The sequence below is a fragment of the Columba livia genome, chromosome 5 (genome assembly GCF_036013475.1).
Source record: "Columba livia isolate bColLiv1 breed racing homer chromosome 5, bColLiv1.pat.W.v2, whole genome shotgun sequence".
Lineage (NCBI taxonomy): Eukaryota > Metazoa > Chordata > Aves > Columbiformes > Columbidae > Columba > Columba livia.
Window position 1 is genome coordinate 51221605 of NC_088606.1, and position 17523 is coordinate 51239127.

General features: G+C 35.9%; 1 protein-coding gene across 1 annotated transcript in view; it reads left to right on the forward strand.

Moving 5' to 3' along the window:
- The window catches only part of LOC102090327 (mucin-5AC), a 52146-nt gene that overhangs the window by 7242 nt on the left and 27381 nt on the right, over positions 1–17523 (forward strand). Inside the window, exons 8-30 of the mRNA XM_065066499.1 lie at positions 462–678; positions 1033–1158; positions 2456–2573; positions 3415–3553; positions 5079–5189; positions 5600–5669; positions 6383–6520; positions 6605–6769; positions 7514–7608; positions 8589–8715; positions 9289–9544; positions 10148–10197; positions 10830–10930; positions 11059–11210; positions 11664–11802; positions 11904–12017; positions 12345–12524; positions 12946–13185; positions 13789–13945; positions 14520–14648; positions 14998–15139; positions 16375–16418; positions 16518–16724. Coding sequence (XP_064922571.1) covers positions 462–678; positions 1033–1158; positions 2456–2573; positions 3415–3553; positions 5079–5189; positions 5600–5669; positions 6383–6520; positions 6605–6769; positions 7514–7608; positions 8589–8715; positions 9289–9544; positions 10148–10197; positions 10830–10930; positions 11059–11210; positions 11664–11802; positions 11904–12017; positions 12345–12524; positions 12946–13185; positions 13789–13945; positions 14520–14648; positions 14998–15139; positions 16375–16418; positions 16518–16724 — 3217 coding nt within the window. The remainder of the gene's footprint in view (positions 1–461; positions 679–1032; positions 1159–2455; positions 2574–3414; positions 3554–5078; positions 5190–5599; positions 5670–6382; positions 6521–6604; positions 6770–7513; positions 7609–8588; positions 8716–9288; positions 9545–10147; positions 10198–10829; positions 10931–11058; positions 11211–11663; positions 11803–11903; positions 12018–12344; positions 12525–12945; positions 13186–13788; positions 13946–14519; positions 14649–14997; positions 15140–16374; positions 16419–16517; positions 16725–17523) is intronic.

The window sequence follows — 17523 nt, forward strand, 5'->3', positions numbered from 1 at the left end:
AAATACATTCTTCCTGTCTTTGGATAAAATTGTTAGAATTGAAAAAATGTAGCACAAATATGACTCAGCCTTAGGTTTGGAAATAAAATGTTTCTAAATGTCACATTTTATTCTTTACTAAAGTGAATGCTAAAAACTTTCATTCCCTTTCCAAAAGAAGACTGGATATTTTCATGAAAGAGAAATTCACTGAGGATGTCTTAAAACAAAGAAACTGCATAATGCTTGGGAAGTCACCTGAGCTGAAATTAACTCAAGATATGGGAAGATAATGGGGTTAATCAAAGAAGTTCTTTGTGTAATTGCCCTATTGTTATATGCTTCCCTAAATATCAGCTAATGGCTATGGTTGGACAGGTTTCTGGACCAGATGGACCTTTGGTTTGTTCTACTACATGCGTTAAATAATTAGTTTCACATTTTCTAAACATTTATTTTACCTTCTCAATTTTCCCTCCTAGGCTTCTATCTGTGAGACAGTATTAACCAGTAAAGCATTTACAAGCTGTAATGTACTTGTGAATGTTCAGGACTACATTGAAACCTGCATACAAGACCTGTGCCACTGTGACAGCTCTATGGCTGACTTCTGCATGTGCAACACCTTTGCTGAATACTCCAGGCAGTGTGCTCATGCAGGTGGACAGCCTCTGAACTGGAGAACCTCAGAACTGTGTCGTAAGTATGTCGGGAACAAACCTTTCACCTGTGCTTACTACCCATACCTAGGAAACATTAAATATGTAACTTTTTTTTTTTTCCCCCGAGGAAGACAGCTATTTAAAGGCGCATGCCATCTTCATGAAATCAGTTTTAATGTGAGCATACTCAGGACTTTGGGCATTTGGAAAATCTGAGGATTTTGTATTACTAAGGATTTTCAACATATGTCAGAAAGTCTAAAATGTTGCAGCCTCCACTTGGATCAGAATTCCCCATTATGTCTTGACAGAAAACATCCTAAATTGCAAATACTGTCTTCTCAACATTCCAAATGAAAACTCTGCATTATAATATTCTTTCTAATTTCAGCCAAATTGTGTCCTTTCAACATGCAATACCAGGAGTGTGGCTCCCCCTGCTCTGACACATGCAGCAACCCAGAACGATCTGCACTTTGTGAGGATCATTGTACAGATGGCTGCGTCTGTCCTCCAGGCAAGCTTATTTCCTGCTCTTTTCTCATAGCTGAAGCTGCTAGGACATATATCTGTTCATTTAACAACTTTCTGCATCATTCTCCTCATGTCATCACTGTTATTATTGTTAAAGTAATAACTAAATTTCTTTCTTGATACACATACCCCTTTTCTATTCAGGTTTCTAAAAATACCTTTTAAAACAACAAACATGCCTGAGAAATGCACATAACAACTAAACCGAGAATAAGGTACTTCACTCCTAACAGTAAGGGCAAGTCTTCTATTCTCAGCATCCATATTCAATTCACAGAATGTATGCAGTGTTTAATCACATTTTGATGCCAGTCATGATTCCTGGGGTTAGCAAAGCTGTGTCTGGTTCCCCAAATTACCAAACTCTTCCCATCCAGTGCTGAGTGACTAAAAAACAAGGAGCTGAGAGAGCACTAGGTAAAGTGTAAAATCTAGTGCTTCAGAGAATTACGCTTGAGAACTGAATATGAGTACAAGACAAACAATGTAAATGTGTTTTCTTTGTGCACGTGAACTTTGAAGGCTGAGAATTGTTGCTGTTGTGAGTGACTGCATGGCAAGACCTTCACACCTTCCAGCTCTTCTTCCCATCCTCTATGACAAGGGGTAACCATTTTAAACTAAAAGAGGGGAGATTCAGGCTAGACATGAGGAAGAAATTTTTTACAGTGATGGTGGTAAAATGCCGGAACAGGTTTCTCAGAGAGGTGGTAGATGCCCCATCCCTGGAGACATTCCAGGCCAGGCTGGATGGGGCTCTGAGCAACCTGATCGAGTTGAAAATGTCCCTGCTCATTGCAGGGGGTTTGGACTAGATGGCCTTTGAAACTCCCTTCCAACCCAAACTATTCTATGCCATCTCACAGAAATCACCGTGACTTGCTTGTACAATTGAATTGACTTCTCTTAGATAATCCTCTGCCTTTAGGTATAAAAATATTTACTGTACAAATGTGTCCCTCAGCAGTCTCACAAATGATTCATCTATTCCACCTCATTATCTAGTAATTTTAATCCTAATTCCAATTTTATGAAGTCCATAACAGAAAAGTATTTTCTTGGAAGTCTCTTTTGATCACCCTAAGATTTTAGATAGGTTTCAATGGAATGTAGCTTTTCAGTCCCTACATAGCTGGCATCCTATTATTTCAAAGTACTTTCTATTCATTTTCTGTGTAATGTAGAAGAAATGGAACATGCTTTCAGGCATCTGCCAGATATGTGTACAAAAGCAGGTTCTGCACTGCACAGTATGAGTAACAGACCATTTCTTTCCCTAGGAATGGTATTTGATGACATTAATGGCGCTGGCTGTGTTCCCCGTAAAGAATGCCACTGTACCTATGAAGGTGAAATTTATGCTCCTGGTGCCTCTTTCTCATCTAAATGCAGATCATGGTAATACTTTTTTTTTTCTCATGCTTCTTTTTTTTAGGTGCATTGCCTGAACATTTTGAAACAGGGAAAAATTACTATTTTCCCCTTAAAAATGAAGGAGGAACTACTTATCAACTGAAATTCCTTGATTACACATATTTAGAGGATACTTATATCTCTGTTTTCTCCTCACACTTGAAAGTAAAAAGTTGAGTTTAGTTATAGATATTCAAATTTCAAGGTCAAACAATTAAAAGAGACAATCAAATTCAGATACCAGAGGTGTTTAAAAATGCGAGTTACTGTGTTACTACCTTTGGAGCACTATAGTGTAATATTAAGATGCTTGTGTAAATAATATGGAGGATGTGACATTAAGAGACATGTTTTATTAGTCAGAGTAGGAGGTCACATTTTAGAGTCATGTTTGACAGGGATTATATACATTTTTTCAATATCATTATAATTACTGATGTATTATGGCATACATGTATGCAAATGCACCTATGTATACAAGAAAAACAAACATGCATGTTATTTTCCAATAAATACTTAACATGTTTGAAGTTTGAGCCATGCTAATGGAGGTGAGGGACAATCGTTCATATGTTACAGAATGGATACCAGGTTCACCAGGACTGCATTCTGTAAATAGACTGGAAATGAACAGCAATATATAAAAAACTATCATTAGTGTAATTGTGCCTGCCTCAGACTTACTCTGAGATTTCAAAGCAATGTTGGTTTCTTTGACAGTATGATCAGTGCTTCAAGAGGGAAATTAAGGCATCAACTGCCTTTATTATTGTCTCTCATTTACACTTGTATTACCCAAGATTATTGAATGCCTTCTTCATTTCAGCACCTGTACTGGAGGTGAATGGTCTTGTGTGAGCCAGTCATGCCTTGGGACTTGCAGCATTGAAGGAGGCTCCCACATTTCAACATTTGATGAAAAATTTTATTCCTTCTTTGGAGACTGTAGCTATGTCCTAACCAAGGTAAAAATGAGACACAACCCTTGCTAAAGAAACATGCTAAAGGAAAATGTTTTTTTTATATATAACACTGTTTAATTAAAGCTACTCACAAACACATCAACTTTCTGAAACTTAGGGGGTCAACATGGAGCCTTAAATGGATTCAGGGGGCTTTCTCTTAGGGTTATACTAAATAAATTTATTGTAGTAGCTTAACAGTATTTGTAATGGAATTATTATACAGAATTCATTGGAGAGGAGTTATTTCATCAAGATAATCAGCCTTCCAAACAGTCTTTCCCAGAAAACACACAAGACTCTAGAGTTTAAAAGCAAAAGGCTAAGAAATACATATATTTGAAAACCTGAATTAGAAATTGATGACTTACAAAAATACCTAAGATTTACTGGAGTTTTTAGATTAGTAGGGACTCAATTCTTAGTAGATATATCTAAAATAATTACTACTGAATTGCACATTTCAGAACCCTAAGTATATTTGTTATTTCTTTTGGCTGAGTGATGTAAACAATTTTTACAAAGACTTCATATTAAATAAAATCCATTGTCAAAAAGCTCAAACCAAATGTTACCAAGAACATCACAAAAGCTTAGAAATAGTCTAGAATGAGGTAATTTAGAAATAGGTTAGACTACACCAATGAAACTTTTTATGAGGTTCACAAGCACTGGGCTCAATCCACGATGGGACCATAGACCAGACTTACACATTAAAATACCCTTTTGGTACCAACACATACAATTAGACTGCCAGAGGCTCTGAAGGTACAGAAAGGCTCCAAACCTGGACACAGAAGGTCAAAAACCCCACAATTTTAACATTAAATTTCTAGATGGCTGTAATTTTGCATTTCGCCTGTCCTCAATTTAATCTTCATTATGCCAAGAAATTGATAAGACACTTTCAGACCCACAGCCTTCTGTATGTTTCCCTGTAACATCTTGGCTATTGCACTTACTTTGAATATAGCTAACAGAACACAGTCCAGTGAAAATCAGAACCAGGAGAAAAAGTGAATTTTGCCTTTATTCAGTAGCTTAGTGAACAGTGATTTTAACTTAATTTTCTACTATAAGAGGATATTTACATGCATTTTTCCAACCTATTAAAAGTATGTCCAAATCACCAAGCTCTTCTATAATCTATTCAATGCACAAGAGACTGGAAACAATTTCTCTCCTCTTTCAGGTAAACACCATAACCAATGGGCAAGAAAGGAAAACTTCCTTGTCTCGTGTATTAAACTAGCATTAGCTAAACCACTATTACCTAATCATTAGGAAGTTTTAACTTTCGCTTAAATGTCAGAAGTAATGGAGAGCTTCCACCATGCAAACTGCATGAATGCCAGCTTACTTGGTGACAGCATACCTATATGGAAGAACATGTTAGCAGGATGAAAAGCAATAAACAATATTTTAAAATACTTTATTAAGAATGCTATTTGAGTGTAAAACTTTTTCACATAACAATATTTTGATATGACAAATCCTTTTAACAATATATTTTGATTTCTTCTTCTAGCTCTGTGACAGCAATGAATTCACTGTTCTGGGTGATATCCAGAAGTGTGGCCTGACTGACACTGAGACATGCCTCAAGGGTATAGCCATCAGCCTAAGTGGAGGCCAAACTGTAAGTAGCTAAAATAAACACCTAACATTCTGCAGGGATGTTTTCAAAGCTCAATAGACAAGTAGTTTGCAAATAACACATAACAGCGCAGGCAGGAAATCTGCACTGTTTTTGTTTGTTTGTTTTAGCTCATTTGAGCATTACTTAAAGAAAAAATAAGAATAAAATAGGTAGATTGGAAGATACTAGTTGTCTGTCATTTAGTTATCTTTGAGCTTTTGCTTTTTTGGTTTGACAGTCAATGGACCCCAGTAATAAAGATTAAAGAAATAGTATAGGAATCAGAACATCATCACAGTCCCCACCAGCTTTTATTCTTTATCCTGAACAATACTACATAGCAAACATTTGGAAAGTGTTTTACTTTTCCTAAATATGCTTGATAATCATTGCCTTTTTTTTGTGGACAGAACATTGTGATCCAGCCTTCTGGCAGTGTATTTGTGAATATGATTTACACACAGCTGCCATTCTCTGCAGGTAAGTTCCTTTGGAAGACCTCTGTGATCTTGCTTGGTTTTGACTTTACAGTGTTATTACATCAGTTAATCTAAAGGCAAATTCTAATTAGCTATTCAACTCTCATAATTTTAGCAAAAACATGGTCTGATTTTAGCAACATCTGATTAAATGGAGATTCAAGCAAGTAGCATCATTGTACACTTCCAGATTCAAACACTGCCATAAGAGAGGAAAGAAGAATTCTGATTTACAACAGGACTGCAAGATTTCAAGTTGTTTAGTTCCCTGTGTTCCCTCTGTCCATTTGCTTGATACATATTAATCACTGGAGCACTTCTCTCACACCATTTATTTTCAGATACTACTGCACCTGAATAGAAAGCAAACCATGAAAGCACATAATAGGTCGAGGTTGGAGTCTACCACTAAATCACGCTATATCATTTTCATTGAGCAAAAGTGTTTTTTTAAATAGCAACAGCAGTGTGTGTTCTTCCCCTTATTTTAAATAGTTTGACAGAAAGTGGAGGTTTTTTATACATCTGTTGTTTTGGGTAAAGACACCCTGTTTTGGTACTGGATTTGGAATCCTATATGAATCATTTTTCCTGCAGTTCTTCAGAAATTAGGATCTAAACAAACACAGCTGTAGAATCCCTCTATATAATGAACAGTTATTTCAACTGTTAATCTCATATGAAATTATAACTCTTATGTTCTTATGTCCCTAGCAAATGTCACCATCTTCAGACCATCATCTTTCTTCATAATTTTGCAAACAACCTTTGGTCTTCAGCTACAGGTTCAGCTTGTGCCTCTCATGCAACTTTTTATAGACTTAGACCCATCACATAAAGGACGTACCTGTGGTAAGTGATCTTATCGTAACAACTGCTTTCATCAGTATGCTTCATTCTGTAGGAGACTTTCACAGCCCATCTTCTTCCTTTTAGGTCTCTGCGGAAACTTCAATGACATGCAGACAGATGATTTCAAAACCACCAGTGGTGTAATAGAGGGTACCTCAGCTGCCTTTGGCAATACTTGGAAAACTCGGGCTGATTGTCCTGATGCCAAAAATACCTTTGAGAACCCCTGTACTGTCAGCATACAAAATGGTAAACTCAGCATACAGTAACATCTTCTATTCTCTTTTAAGATGGAAAGAAGGAATAAGCTGATCAACCAACAAGCATTTAGCTAAAATAACAGTAGATCATTTGCACACACAATTTTCCTCAGTTCAAAATAGAAATCTTTAATTACTAAATTATAATTAGGATAATATTGTGGATCTTCAAAAATAATCTTTTGGATGAAGAAAGCAAGTGGGTTTTCCAACTTATTTAAAAGAAACTGGAACCATACAGCATACCAGGGATTCATTCCTGAAAAGGACTGATTATCATATAGGAAAAAAGCTGTGCGTAGCCCCACAGAAGACTGGACTCAGTGTGGTCCTTCCACTGTAAAATTGAGATCCAGACCTACAATTCAAAGCTTCATAGCTCTCAGGATCCATTTCAGCCAATGAAATATTTAATTTTTGAGCATTCACAAGCCACTTCTGTTTTCTGAGATGAATTAGTGTATTGTCAATTCACAATGCAAACCTTCTTTTTCAAAATTCAGCTAAGGATGTCTTAGTTTATTCCATGACAACTACCATGAATTAAGAGCATTCTGTTTATGAAGAGTTTGTATTTCTTTAGAAAGGAAGTGAAAGAATGTGTTTCAGCAAATGCAGAGCTGAATTCTATTGTAAAGTTAAGTTTGCACACTTTCCCTGCAGGAATTACATTGAGACAAGTGTTTATACAATGAAGTGCAATAGAAATTCTTATCATGTTTTCAATTCACAGACCAGTATGCTCAACACTGGTGTGGGCTGCTCTCTGATACTATGGGACCTTTTGCTGAGTGTCACTCAACAGTGAATCCAGAAGTTTATGAGAAGGTACTTGACTCTTAACTTTTTCCCATTTAAAATAAAAATAGCAGATTTTTCATACTAATACCTGAGAGAATAACTTGCAAATTGGGAGGATATGCATTCATGGTAGTTCTTTTCAAGCCAAGGGTTCATTTTATCCACACATGACAATAATCGCTGCTTTATAAAGGTACCTTTCCATTCCCAGGAGGATAAACTTACAGGTGTATTCCTGCTGCCCATATTTTTAGGTATTAAGCAAAATGCCTAAGCTAGGAACTTGGACTCCCTGGACTCCTTATAAGGTCAAAGGACAAAAGGAAAGCTTTAGTCAGAATCTTAGTTCATACTTTGCTTAGTTGCTCTGAACTGCTTTCAGAAGGCTTTTGCGTATATCCAAGGACAAGGCAAGACATGTGCGTAAGAAGCAGTAAGGATACTTAGATAAGATGTGAACAAAAATGTTCCAGGAATTCAAGGTGATGAAGCTCTGGAACAGACTGCCTGGGAATTTTAAAAAATCTCCCTGTTATTGGAAATCTATAAAATCATGTTCAACAAACATTTTCTGGAATGATAACATTATAGTGACCTTGCCTGGCATAGTAAGACATTAAATGACTTCTTGTTTTCTTCATTCCTCTGATGCAGAGAGCCCAAGCTCCTAAGCCTAAGCCATGAAAGTTGGGTGGCATCAAATACCTTCTATTTGTTCTAAGTATATATGGCACAGTGGCTATAAACTGGAAGCAGCTGGGAGACCTACCAACACCCAAAAAGCAAAAAAGACTAAGAAAAAGAAGAAACAGTTTAAAATTGTGAACCCCTAATTACTCTCTTTCCTTGCAAAGAATGTTTTTTGAAAGTGCTTGATGAAACCTTTGAATGAAAAATGGGCATAATTATGCATATGGATTGTACTCACTTTTAGCTCTAATGAATGTATAGAGCATCATGGCTTTGACATGATAATCTGATGATTGTATTCAATCCTCTGTCCCTAGAACTGCATGTTTGACACATGCAACTGCGAGAAGAGTGAGGACTGCATGTGTGCTGCCCTTTCCAGCTATGTCAGGGCCTGTGCCGCTAAAGGAGTTCTCCTCACTGGATGGAGAAGCAAAGCCTGCAGTAAGTTCTACATCCCTTTGCGTCTTCAAAATTATAATCAAGAAGGGCTCACACATCAGCTCTCGGGGATTCCCACAGTAAATTGTGTTAAATTGTGTTTTAAGTTTTGCACCGACTTTCAAGAATTTGAGTAGGAAAGGAATACCATAAAAGACAAGTAGTAAGCAGGAGAGAAATCTAAAAAAGTGGCTTTGTTAGATTATTTGTTCAGAACCAGCAGAAGCAACATGGACCTCAATACCCCTGCAACAGGAATAAAATAAGAAGGATTTTTCTCAATTTCCTTTAACAAAAAATATAAAAATAGCAATGAAGAAAAACCACACTATGCATTAATATAATTGAACTTTTTTTTTTTTTTTAATCTGGGCAAAACAGGTTAAACACGACACATTTATCAGGAAAAATTCTTCTCTAGCAGTACAAAAAAATGTTACACTATCGAGGTTATCACTAAAGCACATGTGCATACATTGCCATATTTACCATATATACTTTACCTCAAATACTGCATTTATACCTATATCAATTGTTAAAGGAACTAGAAATGTAACTCACCTTTTTACTCTCAAGCAAAATACACCACCTTGTGTCCAAAATCCTTGAAGTACATGGACAATGTTGATGCCTGTCAACCCACCTGCCGGTCTCTGAGTGAGCCTGATGTCACATGCAGCATCAAGTTTGTCCCAGTTGATGGCTGCACCTGCATAAATGGAACCTATATGGATGAAAGTGGCAAATGTGTGCCTGCTTCTAGCTGTCCTTGCTACTACAAAGGAATGCCTCTGTCTTCTGGAGAAGTGGTTCATGATAATGGTGTTGTCTGGTAAGAGATTCGTAAAAAAAAATAATAAGATTTGATATGGGCAATCATGGAACCATATATAGTTTTGTGCAATCTATTCAAATCAAATGCACGTCTCTCCCTAATAATTTCAATGCAAAAAAAACCACAGAACCTTAAAAACTTTTAGGGCTATCCATGTTTGGAAGATTGCACTTAGACTAGTACGAGAATTCAACAAACCATACTGTGCTGGGTTGGCCTTGGCTAACAGCCAAAGTCCTGCCCTGTCATTCACTCACTCTCACTCCCCACCACATGCTTTTCTTATCCATGACTGTAAAAGACTTGTTCCATGGTGAAAGATATTAGATAACCCCATTACAGATAGCATCTGAGCTGCTCTAAAGGACAGTTTTTAACCAGGCAAACGCACAGATCAAATCTGTCTTTATATAGAATATACTTGTATTTTGGTCTCTTCTAATATAGAATATTTTTGAACAGTACAAACTATTCTGATAAAGGAGACATTTTCTCTGTTTTATCACACAGTAATTTTTCATTATTTCAAATTTATTAGGAAACAAGATGAAACATAACAAGGAAAAGCAAAACCATTTATTTTATTTTTATTTTTAATAGCACTTGCACTTACGGAAAGCTGAGCTGCATTGGAGAGAAACCTGAACCAGGTAACATATCACTTAATATTTTCTTTCATTCTCCCTTTCCACCTTCACCCTTTCCAGTTATGTCTTTTTTTTTTCTTTTTTGTCATAATGATGTAAATTGTTCAAGTGTGAAATCAAACAAGAAAATGAACTCATTACTTCTGTAATATACACAATATTAAAAAAAATATAAATAAATTCTGTCATACCTTTCCGATGGCTGAAAAAAGTTACAACCTCCTGGGTTACCCAGAGAAAAGAATACTCGGCCACCTTGCTAAACATGACAAAAAATCTGTCCACACTTTGAATAGAAATACTAAAAGCCTAAAAAATAATACAAAGTAAACCAGGGTCTTTGTTTTCTTGGGTTTCTTTGTTTGTTTGTGTTTGGTTTTGTTATCTTAAAGGAAGTGTTTCATGAAGCTAACTAAATATTATTTCTATGAGTAGCCCAAGCATAAGTACAAGAAACAAATGAACATGATTTCAAAACAACATTCAGTTTCTCTTTCTGGTCAAGTGCATTATTTTAAGGTCAGGTATACTTATCTCACAAAAGAGTTGTCTTCGTTTTCTTCAGTCTACGTTAAGGAAACGCAAAGATGTAAATACATGGTTCTCACATTTCTCACGGTTTTTCTCTCTTTCAGTCTGTGTACCTCCCATGGTCTACATTGACTGTGGCAATGTCACTACAGACGTGGTAGGAGCAGGATGCCAGAAGAGCTGTCAGACTCTAGATATGGAATGTGTAAGTATAGACACTTTATATTCAGTTGAAAGCATATTAAACTAGATATCTTTTACAATCACCAGCTGCAGCTGGACTCTTCTATCAGGGGAATGTTGTAAGTCATATTTTCAATATGGTCTTTACAGTACAGAACCCACTGTGTCTCTGGCTGTGTATGTCCTCATAACCAAGTGTTAGATGGCAAAGGTAGCTGTATAGCTCCAGAAGACTGTCCATGTATTCACAATGGGAATTCCTACAGTCCAGGAGAATCAATCAGAGTTGGCTGTAACAACTGGTAAGAGCATATTGAAAAATATTGTTTTCAAGCATAATAATTTAAGCTCTAGATGAACTACAGCATTTCGCACTAGTAGCAAGATTTATAAGAAGGAATCCTATGTAAAAGGATCCTCTTATTATCTAAAAAGCAAGTTCTGTCTGTTTTGTACAGTGGCACACAGCACAGAAATTGCAAAGATTTTTCCTTGCAGGCAATCCCTACATTTCAGTACATCCAACAAGATTTGGAAATGTGAAAGATTTAAAGGATTTTCTAATCCAAATTTTTCATAACATCATTAATAGCATTTTGAGCTATGATGCATTTCTGAGAATAAGAAAACCTTATTTTTTCATTATAGGCTTGTCACATTTTAAAATTAGATTGATGTACATGCAGGAATGTACATATAGCTTTATTGTGTGTATGTCTGGTTTTTACATTTGGAGTTCTTTTCGGCTTATGTAGCACATGCAGAAACAGAAAATGGCACTGCTCCCAGGAACCTTGCCTGGAAACCTGTTCTGTTTATGGAGATGGGCATTACACCACCTTTGATGGCAAACGCTTTGATTTTGAAGGAGACTGTGAATATGTTCTGATCCAGGTAACAGAGTCCTTTCCTAATCTTCACACTATCGAAGTATCTTGCATTTTACCTATGACCATTCAGCACAGTTAACACTGAATATCATTCACCTGTTTCAGAACTACTGTGGTCAACAAGGTGTGAATCAGGGAACCTTCAGAGTTATCACTGAGAATATTCCATGCGGCACTACAGGAACCACCTGTTCTAAGTCTATTAAAGTTTTTCTGGGGGTAAGTATTTTCTTTAATAAGTTCTACCCCAAGCTTAATGTGCCAGAAGGATGGAACAAGCTGTCCCAGACTACATCATAAAAGTGTCCTCCAAGACAGTGAAAATAATACTACATTTCTTTGCTCACTGGCAACGATTCTGCTCTCTGGTAGAGAAGGCAAAGGAGGGAATTCTGAAGATAACTTGCTTAACATAAGGTTGTTAAATAGAATAATTTTGATGGTAACAGAGTTGTAATGTCAATCACAGTTACTGGTGATATATAAAACTCTGTTCAATAGGTGACTTTTGAAATTGGCTTCTAAATTGCTCTTTTCCTATCCTAGAACTATGAACTGGTACTCAGTGATGGACACTCTGATGTCATTCAAAGGACGCCTGGAGGAAAAATGCCATTCCAAATCCGTTCCATGGGCATTTACCTGGTGGTTGACACTACTGTTGGCCTGATACTCATGTGGGACAAGAAAACCAGTATATTCATCAAACTTAGTCCCAGCTTTCAGGTATATTTTAAAATCCAAAACCTGGGTAAAATTATTTCTGAAACATATTCATGCTAACTCTCAGAGAAAAAAATGGAAATTTAGGTTGCAACCTGAAGATGGAAAGAGCAGTGATTGCATATTACTATCCTTGTAGTGTTGACTTAGATTGTGTACTACACTTTTGCTTAAATTATGTTAGATAAAACCAATTAGCTCAATGCTAAGAACAAAATCCATGAGTCTACTCTTCTTCAGATCCTTATCCTTCCTAACAAGAAATTAGAGACATCTCTTCATTAAAGGTATTTTATTAAAACATCCAAGACTGTTACTGAAGAGGTCCCAATAATCTTATTTAAGATTCACTCTGTCTGTTACTCACAGATACTGAGAAACTGTACCTTACTGACCTTTGCCATTTTGTGTTTATCCTCCTCAGGGAAATGTCTGTGGACTTTGTGGAAACTATGATGGCAATGGAAATAATGACTTCACTACTCGTAGTCAGTCTGTAGTAGGAAATGTGCTGGAGTTTGCCAATAGCTGGAAAGTGTCTTCTAGTTGCCCAAATGCCAGTCCTACCAAGGATCCATGCACTGCGAACCCATACAGGAAAGCCTGGGCACAGAAGCAATGCAGCATCATTACCAGTGAAGTGTTTGCGAAATGTCACTCCCAGGTATGACAAAAACTTCACTCTGAAATTCTCTTGAGTCAGAGGTTACTGTAATTTTGATGTGGGACAGCTGAAAAATACACTAAAATACATTTTGTTGTGCTTGACAAAATGAAGTTGGACCAGGTTCCAGAGAGACTGCATAGAAAGTATTTTCACCTTTTTTTTTTTTTTCAACTTGTGCCTTGAATGAGTACACTAAATAAATTTATAGTGGTTTTTTGTTTGACTGGTTTGTTTGGTTTAAAAAGAAAGGACAATCACAGATATATCTCACAATATGTTTATTTCCTAATGGCATCCCTTTCTACTAATTTAAAATATCAGCCACCTGATAGATATGAGTGTGTGCTAGCTTGTAGTAATTAACAGCATTCTTTCTGCAATTGTATCTTCAACATCAAATAGTTCCTAGCATTATGACTTATTAGTAATATTCTACATTTTCCTCTTGAATTTTTAAAGTATTCTCAGGGCTTCTTCCTTTCTTACCTTTCTCACACATATAGAGTTGTCAGTTTCAGATACTTTATTCAGCTTTTTTAGTACAGTGAATGCCTTTTGAAAGAGGACAAGTGCATGAAAACTCAAACTTTTTTCCAACAGGTTGAACCAAATGAATATTATCAAGCATGCGTGGATGATGCTTGTGCCTGTGACACTGGAGGAGATTGTGAATGTTTCTGTACAGCAGTAGCTGCCTATGCTCAAGCGTGCAATGAGCTGGACATCTGCATTTCATGGAGAACCCCGTCTATTTGTCGTGAGTCTTACCCTACTACTTTTTGAAGAGGTCCAGAAGGAAAAGAAACAGAGAAGAAAAAAAAACAAAACAAGTAGAATGAAGAAAGAGAGAAGGATAGAATTGTATTTATAAGATGCGCTGCTGTATTCTAAAAGCAGCAAAAAACCCCACCATGAAGCAAATTGGATAAATCACTGGAAGTCAATCATCTACCCTCTTAAAATGAAACCATTGATAGTAACTTTACCAGTGGTGTCTTTAGTGTCTGATTTACTTGTCAGTCATGAACTATAGTATTATAATACTATTATGTTACATTCCCACCTGACTACATCAGACTAAATGTAAATAAATGTTAATGCATGCTAACTAAAATCAGTGATTCAATTAATTGATTTTTTTTTTGTGCTTAATATTTTATAACTTCATTGGTGTCAAAAGGTGGTAGAAATTTAACAATTAGAAATAAGACAATATACTGTTAACCACCTAAGTGATTATACTGATTGCTTTGGATTTTTACCCAGCAAAACTGAAAGACTGTGAAGCAAAAAGATCAAAAGTCTTTTTCTGACATTTCTCCCTCTTGTAGCTCTGTTCTGTGATTACTACAATCCACAAGGCGAATGTGAGTGGCACTACAAACCATGTGGAGCCCCATGTATGAAGACCTGCAATAATCCAAGCGGGAACTGCCTTCATGAGTTGAGAGGTTTGGAAGGTAAACATAATTATGCATATCTTGTTCTACTTACAAACAGCTAAAATGTAGTATGATTTTTAAAAATTATATTACTCTGTATATTACATTATTATACTAGAAATTATAAGATATTTTCTAATTATTATCTTACTCCCTGATGGATCATGAACTTGTTTGAAGTGAAGATGAGGACAAAATGCTCCAAAGCTTAATGTGCAGTCAAAAGAATATCATTAACAGAGTACGAAATTCCACGTACCATGTGGAATAATTTGGGTACAGCGAATACAAGAACATAGAGTTATTCCTACTTGTGAAAGAGCTAGTGTCAACACAACTGTCATTTTTTTTTTTTTTTTTACTGCAGGTTGCTATCCACACTGTCCAAAGAATAAGCCCTATTTTGATGAAGAAACCATGACTTGTGTTTCTAATTGTGGTTGTTTTGAAAATGGAAAAAATTACAAACCAGGAATGCAGATGCCTTCAAAGCAGAATTGTCAATCATGGTAGGATTAGTAAAAATTTTTAATGTTATATTTAAAGTTGTGGAACATAATTCATCATGCATTAAGTTTTTTGTTTGCCAACAGGAGCTAGGACAGTCATAGGCTGCTGAATAATGCCTCATTTTCTTGTCTTCATAAGAACTTAAATGATGCTGTAGTGAAAAATTTTACCATAGAAAGATTAATTTGCCCCTTATTCTGTATTCTTATGAAAGTACTTTTAAATTATTATTATTGTTATTAAGTAAAACAAATTAAAATAATAATGGTTATGACGATAGTCAGAATTTTTATTAATATATCCCTAAAATCATTATGTAAAATTATTTAGAAGTCAGTAGGCAACTAATCTTCAGTGTTTTGAGCTTGTTTCTGTTATTGTACTGGTATTTGTATATTTGCAACAGTCAGCAAGTATTCTGCACATTCTGAGCAGAAATGATGATGTGTTCAGACAAGCACTACTACGCCTTCTATCAAATACCACAAAGTTAGCAGAACCAGTTGTGAAACAGTTAACACCTGTTCTAAGATACCTTTAAATTAGCTAGTGGAAGCTCTGCAGCCAGAATGGTAAAGAGCTTAGCACAAAGCCCATTTGAGCAAACCCAACTTTCATGGCACATTTTGCAGTGCATAGATAGCTTTGCCTGCATAGTCTATGTCATTAACTGCACTAAACATCAGCTGTTAAATACGTATCTATATTTAAGATTATTCAGTGTACAGATGCCCTTAGTAGCTGTAAATAGATATATTAAGATTCACTTCTTAACAGATAATAGATAAATTCCCTTTAAAATAGATTGCATTCTTGCATCTTTTGGAAATCTGATGGAAATTGTCTGTGTAGGAACCTCAACATCTGTGATATACTGATCATTTCTCAAATGATACATTTACTGCATTTGCCCTTTCAGAAAATAAGTGTACCTATCAGGGAGATAAGAACACTTCAAAACACCCCTCTCCACACCTTTGCCCAGCCTCCAAAAGCACCAATGAGGGTACTGCATGTTTAGTATGGTGCCGTAGAAGGGTTGCCTTTCTTGCCAGAAAACTGAACAATCCTGCCTAACCTGAATTTGTACAGCAGAACTGAGTATCTAACTCAGAGAAGACAGGGTCTTTCTACATTTAAACATAGTATGAATATCAAAGCATCAATAGAAAAAACTGAAACAATAAAATGATATCATGAACCAATTAACAGTCTCCTTTTTTCCCTTTTCCAGTGAATGCACAAATTATGGAAAAAAATGCAAATATGATGAACATGGTACGTTGACAAAGTTGTTTTTATCTGAATAGAATGTATTTGAGGTACTCTGCTCTGTGTTTCAGATACTAAGGAATAACATTCTCTTTTGATTTACAGAATGTGTCTGCGTTTATGAGGGACAGAAATACAACTATGAAGATGTGATCTATAATACTACAGATGGCACAGGAGGGTGTATTGTTGCAACCTGTGGTTCCAACGGAACGCTTCAAAGGGTTGTCTATGAATGTCCAATCTCAACAACACCCATGACGGCAACAACATTTCACTTCAGCACTACACCACCTGCCACTACTTCCACAGGTACATTGTTTATAGCCCATAAGAGCATATTCTGTTCATTAGTGAGTAAAATATAGATACTTAACTATGCCTGCATTTACAACATAAATTAACATATACAACCTCAAAATAGATGACAGTAAGTCTCATTTGTTATTAGCATTTGGTTTCAGACAATATTTGGTAACCAAACTAACATAAGAAAATAAACACAGAAAATAAAAGCACTTCTGAAACCCCAAAATGAAAACCACTACATACTGGTTTGATACTATTAATTTGCTTATCTTCATAGTGAACAATAAAGAAACAGTATCAGATTTATTATGTGGAACAATTTCTGTATCTGGAATAACCTTTACTGAATGAATAATTCATTATTTTTCTTATTAAATTACAGAATTATTATTATCTGTAAAATTCCTAGTAGGTTTCATGGTATTTATAATGACAGTACTAAGTGGATTGCCCAGATATTGGCACTGAGATACTGAAATTTTCATTTCTAGATTTTCTGTTCAGCATTCTTCAGGTTGGCAGTCTCTAAATACAATGTGCACATGTTGTTTAATGAAATAAGTATTCAGCATAAAATTTCAAACTTCAAGTTTTGGAATCACAGAAACCATCAATACTGCTAGAATTCATTAGGCATTTTCCAGCCACTACATAATGAGAATCCACCTGCAAAAGCTTATGGACTGCTCTCCAACCAATAAATGGTTTCTTAAGACCAGAGCTAAAGTATGAAGTGTAGGAGTGGTAATAATGCTGCATTAGACATCTTTTACTTGAAATGGAAAATACAATCCAGCATATT